The 15,202-nt window shown below is 43.0% G+C and overlaps 1 protein-coding gene across 3 annotated transcripts in view; it reads left to right on the top strand.

Moving 5' to 3' along the window:
* MARCHF3 (membrane associated ring-CH-type finger 3) overlaps positions 1–15,202 on the top strand; it is a 213,702-nt gene that overhangs the window by 130,041 nt on the left and 68,459 nt on the right. For all 3 annotated transcript variants that reach the window (XM_066603139.1, XM_066603137.1, XM_066603138.1), the window contains one exon: positions 7,951–8,155. In XM_066603139.1, the coding sequence (XP_066459236.1) occupies positions 7,951–8,155 (205 nt within the window). The remainder of the gene's footprint in view (positions 1–7,950; positions 8,156–15,202) is intronic.

Here is a 15,202-nt window from a genome sequence, read left to right as displayed (position 1 = left end):
GACTTTGCTTATATCCTTAGGCCTCCCTAACACAAACGTTTTTGTAGAGCGTTTAGCGCTGCCTTTTCAGCGCAACACTGAATGCTGTACAAAGCTCCTATTCATTTCAATGGGGCTGTTCACACAAGCGTTTTCAGCCATGCGTCGCCCATTGAAATGAATTGACAGCCGTTTCAACGTTTTGCACAACTTGGTACTACGTTTTTAGCAGTGCTAAAGGCCAGCGCAAACTGCACTACCAAAAAAAAAAGGAATACTCACCAAGCTGGTGCTGTCTCGGACTCGACAGGCCTCTGTGCAGGCTCCTGCCCACTTGTCAAGCCAGCAAAGGATCTTTTGCTAGTGACGGGGATTGAATTCAACGTCTCCCAGCAAGAGATTGCTCTGATTGGCTGAGTCGGCTAAGTGACAGCTCATTCAGCCAATCACAGCCATTCAATGGCTGGGATTAGTGCATCCAGTGCTGGGTGTGATTGGCTGAGACGGCTGTCGCTCAGCCGACTCGGCCAGTCAGAGCAATCTCTTGCTGGAGGCAGGGATTTACAATCTTCGTCACTAGCAAAAGATCCTCTGCTGGCTTGACAACTGCCCGGCAGCCTGCCCAGAGGTCCAAAGAGTGACCCTGACGGCACCTGCAAGGTGAGTATTAATTTAAAAAAAATAAATTTCAGCATCCTAGGCTGCGTTTTCAGCTGTGCTGCCATAATGCATGCCTGTACTGCTGAAACTGGGCTGAATCTGCAGTAAACGCAGCATTGAAAAACGCAATGTTTCTGCAAACACCTGTGTGATAGAGGCCTTAGTCATATTGCAAGGCCAGTTGAAAGTTCAGATATTGACTCATAGGGTAGCTACCATTCTAATAGATGGTGCTATGGAGGATTATTCCATCACTGATTTGCATGACTTTTTTTCCCCCAGAGAGCATTGCATGGTCTATATAAGATTCCCTACACCCATGTGGTGCTCTCTCCTGCCCTCTCCACAAGGAGAAACATTACCCTACCAGATTCAAAAAGAAATTTGGTAAGGGCTCATTCCCGCCAGTGTTAACCCCAGTTAGGGACTTCTGTTACTCCGTTCTGTTTTTAGAGCAGAGAAACTGAAATTAAACCAAATTAAATGGTTCTGTTTTGGTTTCTGTTTTTAAATGGAAGAAATAGCATGGTCTGCAGCGCTATTTGCTCAGTTTGTATAAAAACTGAAACCAAACGTAATGGAAGCGAGCGAAACTTTTTTCTTTTTTTTTTTTTTTTTTTCAAAGTCCATTGAAATCAATTGGGGGAAAAAGGAAACCTTTACTTTTAATTCAATTTCTTTGCTCCAAAATGGAACAGAGAAATGCAAATCGCTAACGGGGGTTAACGCTGGAGGGAATGAACCCTAGGATGCGTGTGTAAATATACTTTAGCTGCGCTCTAATACTGAGACAGTGCATAAAATCCACAAAGCACACAATATAGCTAACCCTTAGCCAAATCTGCTTTCACGGGGCCAAGTACAAACACATATTTGTCATATACTTATGTTCTAATTTGATCAATATGCGATGCGGCTTTTAAAGCGACGTTAAATTAGACTTTCTCATTTTTACTGAACTGCTGAGATCTTTTCAAATCTTATTTCAACATTCATGTTCATTGCGGATTTTTATTCTCTATGAAACAGAGGCCTTTTAAGTTCCTTCGGAACAGATGTCAAATAACAACATTAGAAGCTCTGCTGACACCAATGTGTGCGGTAATTCAGTAAGAAGATTCTTCTTTTTTTAATATAGAAACTATCTCAGTTGGCCTCATTTCTAAATGACATGCCTTCAACCAACCGTGACTACTAAAGTGTAAAAATGCATTAATGCATTACCATGCACGCCAAAGCATTCCGAGTGAATAAGGTCACACTGCTCACATATCGTACCCTCATATCTCTTACACTCAACCTACTAATGCATTGTTCCTTACAATGGCAGTTTATATTCTGCTCTTCATTACTGCCTTAGTGTGTTTTATGTGTTAAAGAGCCAGAATAGAGTTGTCTGGTTTAGAAGATCTCTTTCTGATTAAACAGAGATGGGTCTCTCATTCAGGATCCTCTATTAGGACAGGCATATATGGTGATATTGGCTACCGCACTGCCATTGGACTTGATAGAGTTGCAGTGCATGATGCTACAACTGTCATGGTTACAAGCCTGATTGGGTTTTTTGCTTCTGCGATGCTGCGGAAACTTGCACTGCAACTACATTGAGTTAAGTGGAAGTGCGAAGTTGTTGCACTACATAACCGTTTTGGTTGTTGCACCCATTTCATCTAAAATTGCCATGTAGCTCCAGTCTTGGCTAGAGAAGAGAGCAGCTACATATAGTTTCTCACTCTGGAGACCTAACACATCCATGTACTGTAAAGTTCATCGTTTTGCTTGTGATGGCATTGCAAAGGCATTGAACATTTGCTGCCAGGCCAGGTTCCCCCACAAATTACAGTTGACTTGTGGGGGCCCAAACATTTCAGAGTTCCCCGATGAGAAGCGGATCATGGGCTATTATAGGGAACCTGTTATCCGCCATAAGCACAATAAACTAGGTATAGTTTAGGTGATGTGCAGTCTGAAGAGCCTCTCTTCTTCCTCACCCGCTCCCGTGTTTCTGCTGTGCTCCCTGGTGAAGACAGCGCATGCACGCCAGCTTGACTTTTTTTCAGAAGGCTGTGCATGCGCATCCCCATTCATCCTTCTTCTGAAAAGAGTAAAGCTGCTGTACACATGCTAACCTGGCCAGGGTACACCGCAGCAATGGGGGATCAACTGGGTGAGGATCAAAAGAGGCTGACCGGACTCCACATCACCTAAACTAGAAGCACCCAAATCGGGTTTATGGTGCTTAGAGTCGATGACAGCTCTCCTTAACAAAGAGACATTAAGGTAGATGGCCCCTTTATGGAACATTCCATTCACCAGGAGAAATACTGCATGGTAAGGCCCAGGTACTCCTCAACTATCCTGTGTAGAGTTTTCATGAAAATTCTTTATGTAAGGCATGTTTTAAGACCCCCTCCCTGTGGTGCGTCGTGGGTTAATACAGCAGGCTAGCAGGGGTTGTAGTTCTTATGTCATGTGGCAGGGTTGCTCACTAAGCTGAGGGTCCCGGGCTCCACGCCATACCTTTTTGTCAAGGAAGCTGCGTCCGTTATACGGCATAGAGGATGGACATCTGACACTGAGATTTCATAAAACAACTTTAAACTTTACTGTAACTGGTTCTGCACATTCAGGTTACAACAGTCCATTATAGCATAATGCAACAGCAGTAGATGAACGCTCATTTGGTTGTCCTAAAGGTGACTGCTCTAGCAGAGTTACCGAAGTAACAGCCTATAATGCTTTTGGGAATGTCTCTTACTTGGTTGGTAACAGTTATTGATTCAATTCTTACCATGCACAATTTAGATTAACCTCTGCTGTGGGGTTCCACTCAAATTGCATTGGAATATCCCCATGTTTCTCACAAATCAGTTCCATCATGCGCTACCTGGAAGGATGCATGCGGGATGATTCATCAGCGTGGTAGCTGACTGGCACTGTTTCCATCGGAGGTTAGAACATACACAGAAGGTCCTTGTACAACTTCTCCTATCTGTCTATAGCTTCAGCTCTATCCCTTTTCCTCAGAGCTCATGACCCAGTAATTCCCTTCACACAAATGGCAGGGTGGTTGAGGACTCCAGGGGCTCTTTCTCATGGCTTTTCACTGAGCTGCCTTACACATAATGCCCCCCGAAATATCATGCACATAAGAGAGGATAAAAATATTGCCACACCTTGTGCCCTTAATGTAATGCCCTATGGATGGTGCCACTAAAATAGATGTCAGATAGAGCTCCCAAAAATGGGGTCATATATTTAGCATCCAATAATAGTGCTATACAATTTCTTCCCAGTGATGGTTTTTATCAGCTAATATAATGAAGCTGATTTGATTGTACATTGCCTTATTCCTGGAATTAGCTCAGCTATGCTATTCTATACTTCAAATGGAAACCTTGTCAAACAGATCCCAAAGTGGTGTCCGTTTCTCCAATCACTGTGAATGGTTCTGTTACTTTCCATTTGGCGGCTCCGTCACATTGCTGTTTTCGGCAGCTGTGATGGAACCCCCAGACGGCATCCCACAGTGTAGTGAAAAAAGGAAGTGAAGGCTCCCTTAATTCTTTCCTGCTACACATGTGTAAAGAAAGCTGTTTTATATTAGGTTTAATATTAATTCTGTCATACTAAAAATATAGCTTTGTGTATTATTTCCCACCTAATATCAATACTGAGTCTCAAGTGGAACAACCTTCTCAATGTCATTGATTTAACAGTGATTTATTGTGGCTGGACAAAAAGAAATATATTGTAGAAAGCTATCCAAAACCACAAGGGAAATGGGACTTTCCGAGGTAAATAAATCAAGTTGCATAAACTAAAAATGGTGTATTTGGCCGTTCTAAGATGAAACCGTATTTCTTTTTTTTTTTTTTTTTTCTCTACGAAAAGAGTCTTGTGTTTTAATATACTTCATAACGCTGTAAATTCTGTATAGATGATACCAAAAAATATGTCCTATAAAAGTGTGGGGAAATGGTGATCCTAGTCATTATGATCGTTTTGTTTCAGTCATCCATGGTTACCAGCCTTAACCCCTTAGTAACAGCCCCATAGTGTTTTTTTTACATCTTGCGGCTACAGGATGTGTATGATGGAGATCGTGGGGTGATCTCCCTCCATATATCGTGGGCGTGAGCTATTTCTTACAGCTGACACCCGGCGACAACCGTCCCGATGTGCTACACGGCTCATCTGGGCTGTTAACCCTTTAAATGCTGCTGGCCCCCCGTGATGAGATTGCAGGGATCGTGCGGGTGTGATGGCAGCCAGAGGCCTTCTGAAAGGCCCCAGGGCTTGCATGGCAGAATGCCTGTAAAGCACATGTGTCACACAAGGCCCGCGGGCAGAATCCGGCCCGCTGCCTCATGTTATGTGGCCTGCGGCGTACCGACGCCGCTCACCACTGCAGCGATTACCAGCTGGGGTGCCGCAGCTCACTGCTGGTAATCGCGCTGTTACCGCTGATCCTGGCGCACACTGATGTCAGTGTGCAGCCGGGATCCTCCTCCCCTGAGTCCCCTGTTCATCAGTTCCGCAGGAGAGGACTCGGGGAGGAAGCGTGCCGGGCACACACACTGACATCAGCGAGCATCCGGGCTCAGCGCAAGCAGAGGGGGGAGCGGTGCTGACAGCTAGGAGGAGGTAAGTATATGGGCTGGGGGGAACTATTATTCCTGGGGGGGGCTTATTATTCTTGAGAAGGGGGGCTTATTATTCTTGAGAAGGGGGGCTTATTATTCTGGAGAAGGGGGGCTTATTATTCTGGAGAAGGGGGGGCTTATTATTCTGGTGAAGGGGGGGCTTATTATTCTGGAGGAGGGGGGGCTTATTATTCTGGAGGAGGGGGGGCTTATTATTCTGGAGGAGGGGGGGCTTATTATTCTGGAGGAGGGGGGCTTATTATTCTGGAGGAGGGGGGGCTTATTATTCTGGAGGAGGGGGGGCTTATTATTCTGGAGGAGGGGGGGGGGCTGCTTATTCTGGAGGAGGGGGGGGGCTGCTTATTCTGGAGGAGGGGGGGGCTGCTTATTCTGGAGGAGGGGGGGGCTGCTTATTCTGGAGGAGGGGGGCTTATTCTGGAGGAGGGGGGGCTTATTCTGGAGGAGGGGGGGCTTATTCTGGAGGAGGGGGGCTTATTCTGGAGGGGGGGGCTTATTCTGGAGGGGGGGGGCTTATTGCTGGGGGGGTTATTACTAATTGGGCCACTGTGGGGGTCATTATTTTTACTGGGGCCACTATAGAGGTCACTATTAAGGCTCGTTCACATGGGTGTAATTGTATTTCGGTCGCACAAATACGCTGCGTATTTGCGCAATCGAAAATCGCTTATGACTGTATATTTGCGTACGCAAAAAGGAATGCAGATGGGCCCATTGAAATGGTGCGCAAATATGCAGTGAATACATCGGTTTCCTGCGCATTCACCAGGTGTTTGCGTGGCCCATTCACTCCAATGGCCTATTGGGGTGCGTAGTACGCAACAAAATAGGTCATGCTGTGTGAAAATATACATCATGTGAATGAAATCCTTGACACCAATGGCTTCTATTCACTGCATATTATGTACGCAAATACGCTTGTGTGAATGAGCCCTTACTGTACAGTCTTAGGCCCCCTGCACACGGGCGGAAATTCCGTGGTAGAATTTCCGCCCGTGGAAGCTGCTATTGGATTGCGTTAGAAAACGCAATCATGGCATGCTCTATTTCGAGCCACGCACAGAATTGTCACTCCCCGGCCTCTGGCTCCGCTTTGCACATGCGTCTGCTGGCTGGCAGCCGCACATCACAGAGCCAGAGCCGCGGGAGCAGGTGAGTGTCGCGCTGGTCCCTGCAGTGGCTCGGGTCGGGTCCCGCTGCGAGAATTCTCGCAGCAGCATCCGACCCGGACGTCTGCAGGCGGTCTTACAATCGGCCCTTTTGAAGGTCACCATTAGTCTGATATGGCCCTCGGTGAAAATGAGTTTGACATCCCTGCTGTAAAGCCATCCCCATAGGGTGGTTTGATAGACTGCCTGTCAGATTGCAGTAGGATGTAATGCTATGGCATCATAGCCTACTGCAGGGGTGATCAAAGCATCGCAAGTTGTTGTTCCCTCTGGAGACTTAAAAAAAAAATGTAGAAATAAGAACAATAAAGTTTTTTACTGATTTTTTTTTTTTTTCAAAGTAATAAAAGTTTAAAAAACACCACTTTTGCCATATAATAGCCAGGTTATGCATCGAGTTTGGTTATACCACGCAAGTTAATTAGAGTTTGAGTACTCCTCCTTTGTTTTCTAGAATTTACTTAGGTTTATTTCACGAAGGAACAAAACCCGTTCAGTAAATGGAGCCGGAGTGCACTGGATGTAGTATTTAATTGTGCATATTCTCCACAGTGATACAGTGCCCGCTACGAGGCTTGTGGAGAAAAGCTGTATTAGTTTGTATAAGCCACATCCCTATTTGCAACTATGTGTGTCGGGCTTCCTTTCTACAAAGACACTGTAGTGTTTATAAAGGGAGGTAGGAAAACCTGATGGAGATACTCATTTTCTCTTACAAACTAATGAAAAGTTTGTGTGAATATGATGGGAATGTGAACAGAAGTTTAAGTGGACATGCACTTTTCTAATGGCATGTCTCAAGGCTTCGATGGTAGGTCCAAAGTTAGACTTGCTTGCCAGAGTTGTGGGACCTAACTCTAACACAATAATAGATCCCTGATATAACAGGACTCTAAAGATCCAGCAGAAGACTGCCCCATTTGAAATTGATTTTGGGGCTAGTCATGTGCTACTAGGGGTTTTTTTAATCAAAAATAACCTATTAGACCTTGTTGATGACATATGTTCCATGTCCAATGATCAGAGCAAATATTCAGTTGAACTTAAAAGGGGATGTGTACAAGTTTTCGCTAGATGTTGACTTACACTAGAGTTATTTCATGTGGAATTCCAGTTCAGTGCTGACTTGGACCTCTCTAATTCTTTTCAATGGGGCATTTCACCAATGCGTTTACACCTTACTTCTCCAGTTCATCTTAAACTGAGTATATACGATGAGAAGACACAGCCCAAGACTAATTCATTCTACCTTTAATCATAATTAACATTTTATAAGTTTCGCGAAGTCTGTTAACCTGAATTGTTTATCTTTAGGGAAATGTGTTTTCCGTGCTTCCAGCAGCAAAACCCTCAACTGTCTTTGGAAATGGTCCAAAGCAGAATACAAGCGTCTTCCACTGTGCTTGTGTAGAGCAGATTTAGATTACTGTTATCTATGATTTCAGATTTAACATGAAAGTATGTTGTTTATCTTACAGCACTTTCAATGATCGCCCAATGTGCAGAATTTGTCATGAAGGAAGTAACCAAGAGGACCTTCTCTCCCCATGTGAATGTACTGGAACACTAGGGACAATACACCGCAGCTGCCTAGAGCACTGGCTTTCATCCTCCAACACAAGCTACTGTGAACTCTGTCACTTCAGGTTTTCTGTGGAGCGCAAGCCTAGACCATTAGTTGAGGTTAGTAAATAATGTATATTGCCAACCTGCTAGCTTATGCTTTCAAATAATGCAGACAAAATTATAGGAAAAGCCATGGTGAACTGGTAGTGATCCTAGGATATGTGGGTAATAGTGTAATATGTCGACACTGGAAGTGTGGGCGTGCCCGGGCTGAGCTAGAGGTCACACCCACAGCTCCCAATTGGCTGTAACGTTCCCAGCTTGACCGAGCTGCCGAGAGCTCGGTGCATCATAGGGACACCGTTAACAGCTTACATGCTGTGATCTATGTTGATCATGGCGTGTAAAGGGTTTTCACAGAGGGAGGGAGCTCCCTCTGTTTTTCATCATCGGACTCCCTGTGATAAAGGCAGGCGTCCTGCTTTGCCATCAGCCCCGAAATTGACGAACTCTGGCAGCGGGGCAGTTGGTTGTCAGTGATGGCCAACCTCCCGCTCCATCAGCTTGCAGGGTGCAGTGACCCCCGCTGTTAACCCCTTACATGCCGCAATCTATGTAGATCACAGTGTGTAAAGGCTTTCACAGAAGAAGCACACGCTCCTTTCGTGAGGTCATCAGACCTTCATGAGAAAAATCGGGGAGAGCCGACAGGTCACCATGGCAACAGGATGCCAGATACAGGCGTCCTGCTTTGCCATTGTTTCCACCAAGTTATCTCTCTCTCGCCAGCTCAGTAAAGGCGTATGCATCCTACAGCCAATCAAGAGCTGTGGGCTTGACCTGGGCACGATACCTCTAGCCCAGCCTGGTCACGCCATACTTCCAGTGGAGACATATTACACGAATACCGGACATGTGATCTATCACCATGTGGTGCTATGGATATTGCCTATCTGGATTTCAGTAAAGCTTTTTGATACAGTTCCACATATAGAGCTCATATAAGTTAAACTTGGACTTAATCTTTTTTTTTTTTTTTTTGTCCAGTGAATTTGTGGTTGGTTAAAGATTGATATCGGAGTGTTTTTAATGGAGTGCATTCTGGACAGGAATGGGTTACAAGTGGTGACCACAACGGTCTGTCCTGGATAATATTCTTTCTAATATGTTCATAAGTAACGTAGGAAAAGGTTTAATATGTAAGAGTTTACTTGTTTGCTGATGACACAAAAGTGTGCAAATGGTTGATACTCCTGGTAGTGTCCTGATTGTGGAGAATGGAGTCTTACTGCATAAGTGGTCAAAGCAATGGAAGCGACAGCTCAAAGTTTTCAAGTGTAAAACAATGCACTTGGGGAGAAGAAATCCTCGGACTGAGCACTGTATTGGCTGTTCTGTGTTATCCAGGCCTTCAGTAGAGAAGGGTTTAGGAGTTCTGATTTCTGACAGCCTCAAAATGAGTTCTCAGTGCAGTCAGGCAGCTGTCAAAGCAATAGGATGCATCCAAGCTTGGGATGGATAACCAGTAGAAAGAGGGAAATTGTGATCCCGCTGTATACAGCTCTGGTGAGACCACATCTGGAATACTGTGTTCAGTTCCGGAGACCTTATCAATGTCTTTCTGTAGATGAAATAGAATGAGTCCAAAGACTGGCTACAAAAATGGTGGAAGGTCTCTAGATTAAAATTTATCAGGAGAGACTTGAAGAACTTAATCTGTATAGCCTGGAGGAAAGGAGGGAGAGGGGGGACGTAATCAAAGGTTTTATATATGTTCAAGGTATAAAGATTCAGGAGGGAAGTGTTTTTTTATTAGGAAGCTAAACACTAGAACAAGGGGGCACAATCTGAGATTAGTTGGGTGAAGAATCAGAAACAATGTCAGGAAATATTATTTTACTGAAAGAGTAGTAGATGCTTGGAACAAACTACCAGCAGCTATGGTGGGGAAAATCAACAAAAGAGGCTGCTCTTATTCAGGCGTTGGCAAAATGCCGCTTTTGAAATTGCAGCGTTTTACCACAATTTTGAGCAGCATTTTCAAGCGCATTGTACAGCGTTTAACAGCATTCTTTAACGCACTCATCATTGTGATGGGTGATGAGGTGCGTTAAGTGCCAAAACGCCTGAAAATGAGACGGCACTCAAAAATCGGCAAGTTAGAAACGCTGCTTTGAAATCGATGGGAGCATTTTACAGTGTCTAGTGCAGCTTTTGAAACTCCGTGCTAAACGCTGTAAAAAGTGGGCTGTATGAAAGCTGTCTAAATGAATTCAAGCTGCCTGGGATAAGCATATATAAATATATCTAGATAGAGCTATCCTAAGGGAGAAATAAAAAGGAAATAATATAAGGGGACTTGATGGGCCACGTGGTGTTTTCCCATGCGTTTTCTGCATTTGTGATATATCATATGTGTATGACGTTGTTAGCTGCAGTACAATATCCATCAGAACTCTCGTTTCTCGCTAGGGTTGCCAACTATCTAGAAATTCCTGGACAGTCCTTAAAAACCGAGCACCTTTTTTCCACGGTTTGTGAAAAGAATAGATGTGTCTGTGATTTATTTATTTTTTTTTTTTTTTTGAGCTTGTTGGTATTTGAGCAGTTTATTATGACTGTAATTATCAGCATTTTACCATTCACAGTAAATGCTGGTAATGGTTCAAATCATTATCACTCATTATGGTTTTCCAAAGTGTCCACAAACATATATATATATTGTCTGCCTTGTGCAGAAAAAAGAAAAAAATCAGATGGTCAGTTCTATATTGTGTATGCTGGACAGCATGAAGAAAGAAATCCAAACCTGGCAGTTTCAGTCTTTATGGTTAATATTCCTGTTTTTTTGCTGCTAGACCTACCTCAATGCACTAATGAATCTGACAGTAAAGTACACTATGGCGGTGGCCAGCAATAGTCCATATGATTTGGGGTATGACGTTTTTCAACTGTGCTGACTTATTGAAATGAAGAAAGATGTATCTGACCTCATATGAGTTACAAATATGCTGTCCGCAGATTCCACCAAGTGTTCACTGGAGTTCATTATATGTGACCGTAAAAGGTGGCATTGGAATAGTATGCCTCCGATGAGCAGATCGATATTTTTTGACTCCATTCTTGGAGCATTCCCCGTCCATCTTGATGTTCTTTTTTTATATGCACAAACATTGCTTTGGACAAATTATAAATATTCTGACATGTTCTATAGAGGTTTTAAAAGGATTATCCATTGTAAACCATTGATGGCCTATCCTTAGGACAGGCCATAAATAGTGGCTTGGTGGGAATTTTTTTGCTAGGGACCCCCGCTGATCAGCTGTTTGCCGGCTCGGTGTGCTCATGCACTGATTTCTACAGGAAGCATACAGCTCTGTTGTGGTCAGGCTTGGTATTGCAGGCCATTCATTTCAATGAATGGCTTGCAAAAGAAAGTTGAGCCACTATAGTGGGAACGAAGCTGTCTGCTTCCTGCAGAAATGAACAATGAACTCCCTGCACAAGCACACCGGCCTCTCGGACAGCTAATCGGCAGAATCTACTATTAATGGCCTATCTTCCAAATGGGTCACAAATAGTTTTACAACTGGACAAGCCTTTTCTTAGAAACGCTTCAAGCGCTTCAGCAGATTTCCATTCATTTTTAGCAATTTGATTGTAGAGCATACTTAATCTGCCACAGACCGAACTAATATGTCTCTTTTATAATAGGATGCAGTAGATTTCCTAGTTGTCTAATGAACTAGAAATTTGCATAGAAAGACACACATCACAGTGACAGTCTGGTTAGGGGATTTTATCCCAAAAATAGTATTATATTTTTATGTGTGAATTTAATTTTGCATTTAATTCTTTCACATTTTCAAATACAATGTAATTAGTGAACATATTATCAGGTTGTCAAGTGAAAGAAGCTGGTTTCCGACAAATACCGAGCAGCGTTGGGGAAATTGAATAAAACAATGAAACTTGCCTATTAGATCCAGCTCCAATTCTCCCCGCTGGGTGTTGTTAACCTGGCTGCAGTGATGACATCACATTTTTGCTAATCTCTGGAAAGTGGGAGATGGTGTAGCTGATCACAGCATTAATCTAGACATACATTTTCATTATTTATGTACATGCAGTCTTTGCATTGCAAGATGTATATGTTTAATGATTATTGTTCCTTCTGTTGTTGGACTACCTGGCATACAAACCTTATAGCTTGACTGCTCCGAGGCAGTGAAGGTCATTTTATCGTGTTCTATAGTTCTCCTGTTATCCATTCATCACAATTTTATCTATGCTCCTAGATGCACTCAGACACATCCTATTGGATCATCGAAAGTGATTTCATGGAGAATTATGGTTCTTTAAAGTGTATTTTGTCAGGCTCCATGGCTTCACGATGTTGCATTGGGTTATTTTTAAACTCTATTTTCTGATAATACCTACCCGCGTACCTGGACACACGAGGTGGGAGTAGCATTCTTAGTAACAGTTTCTGTTATTACAATTGACTGCTCTTGTAATAGACACCCAAGAGGACGCTGTACTATTATAATGCCAGGAGCTCTCATTTTCATGTCTTTACTACAGACACAATTGAGTGCAAAGACAGAAATGTCTAATATGCCCTTGTGAGTAATGACGTAATATACAGAAAGCATTCTTCACTATACGGTTACTCTATTGGCACTGAAAATGAAAGCGCAAGAGTAATCAAGCAGCAAGATATTATAGCCTACTGGTATATCAAAGTGAGTTTCTACATTTTAAGTCTGTTATCTTAGGCCCATCCTGTTTTGCTGACTTATTTCATATTCCATTTTTGTTTTAGTCGGTGCTCGTTTTTTCCCCCTTCAAGTAGCCATAGAGTTAAAGGATATGTCTCATTTACTATTTCGTAATGGGTCATTTGGACATTATAGTGGATCCCGCACTCAGGACTCTCATCTACAAACCACGGTGTGAACCAGTAGCAAAGAGCGTCTCTTGCGCTGGATGATTTGGCCTTCCTGTTTATTACATGGGCAGCTTTTCATGGAAATGGCCTGTATGTATGCAGTGCAAATTGTCCTTGCTGTGGATGTTTGGGAAGCATATGAACAGGTGGTTGTTTGGGGGGGGGGGGGGGGTTTAAGCCAGTCAACTGTTCACCTAGGCTGGTTGCAATTGAAACGTGAGTTGTCAAGAAAACCCTTTAGGGTACATTCACCCACTGCTGATTTGCTAAAGATTTTGTCATGGATTTTGGTACAGATCTGCAACCTATGTCGCTCATTCAATTTAAATTGAAGAGGTCAAATCTGCTACAGATCTGCACCAAAATGCGCAGCATATCAGCTACATGTGAATGTACACTAAGGGATAATATTCTAGCTGGCTGACATTGCTAGAAGCTTTGGAGCTCCGTGCATACACTATTATATGTCTATGGAAGAGATTTAGACCTCTGCCTACTATGAAATATATTAAGACACTGAGTACAGAATTTTAGATGCATTTAGATGAAAAACAATGATGCTCAAGGTTGGACATGCACTTTAATGTTTTATGCCAAGTTCTAATCAACAGTCCCCAAGAACTATCGGAAATTTAGAATCTTTAGCCGTGACTGCTCATAGAAGACATTTTAACTTTCGTATGAGCCGCTTCAAAGGGCTCCTTCACACTGGCATGGGCAATAGTGAATCATGGCCTGATATCGGCCTCAACATCCATGTGAAAGCCCCGTGAAAACAGCCTTGCATCCCTTCGGCTGTCACAGCCGCAGCAGAGGAATGCAGAGTTCTTCCACTGCTTTCAATAGAGCCGTGCTGCGAGATCTTGCAGCTAAATAGGACACGCGATCTGTTTTCTGCACAGCATTGCGATGCCATGCAGGAAAACCTCGCTAATGTCTCTTAACCCATTCAAAAGAATTGGGTTCATATTCCTGCGAGATTTGTGCATCTCGCAACGCACAATTGTCACACAATTTTCACAACCGTGTGAAGGCAGCCTAAGATTTTCTTCACACAGGGGAGCTCATGCTCTGTCCAAAGAATCGGATGCAGAAAACATTGGTAATCAGATGGATGCTGTCTATGTGCTTACTAATTTCCACAGCGCCCTGAACATTAACATTGAATGGGCTATTGTCTGTCAAAACAGATCGGAATAGCGCAAGTTATGTTTTTTCACATTGATCATGTGTCCGTATGAAAAATGCAGGTTTGAGTAGCCTCATTGGCTATTATGGGCTTGCGTGCTGTTCATGTGAACTCCGTTGGACACACAAACTTTAATTACACCTGTGTGATGAGCTTTATAGTAATGACATAGCAGCTATACATCAGAGGTCATATATCACAGTCTAATAGGAATGGATCTCTTCAGTGGTTTTTATCCACTTCTTACAAGGTGTCTACACATAATAGTGGCTGAAGTGTTGAGGATTTGAAGTTCTTTAGTAAACCTTTAATAAAATAGTCAGATAATAGCTGTACGTACAGACACTTCCAGGATTGTCTCTGTGTAATTGCTCACTCAGAAATACGGCGTTAACATTTAATGTAACGTTTTCTTATGTCAAAAATATTGAGGAACATTTTTATGTCAGATCCATCATCCCTAATCCTAATATTTGGAATTAAACCCACGTACGATAGATGCTAATACTGTCTTTAATGCTTGTCGAATACTAGAAAGGATATACGTTTCTGAGATCTGTAAAGCTCTACTTCAGTGACTTTATGTAAATTTACTACCTTGCAGTAAATTTTTATCCGGCTTACATGATGATGTTCATGCAGTTGCAATCAAAATTATTCAACCCCCTTTGCAAATGTAAAACTTTCAGCTGTTTTCAAAAAACAATCCAACAAGAATTATTTAAAGAGCTCAACACAACTAATACAACAAGCGGGGTCTTCAAAAATGCTACTTTTAATGGCTCATGCAGTATCAGAATTATTCAACTCCTTCATGACAAGCGTCTTTTAATAGAGCACACAGCAAAGAGATTGCTCCTTAGACATGCTGCTGCGCTAGGACGGTTCCCGCTACTTCACAGTGCTCGCGTGTAATTGAGGAGGATGGCACACCCAACAATCTGGCTCATACCACAAGATGGTGAGAATAATCTACTTCATTTTCTACTGGAACTAGAGACCACATAAAGTCTGCGTCTTAGGA

The sequence above is a fragment of the Eleutherodactylus coqui genome, chromosome 5 (genome assembly GCF_035609145.1).
Source record: "Eleutherodactylus coqui strain aEleCoq1 chromosome 5, aEleCoq1.hap1, whole genome shotgun sequence".
NCBI classification, from domain to species: Eukaryota; Metazoa; Chordata; class Amphibia; order Anura; family Eleutherodactylidae; genus Eleutherodactylus; species Eleutherodactylus coqui.
Note: the sequence above shows the minus strand (reverse complement) of the source record. Positions and strands in the feature narration are given on the sequence as shown.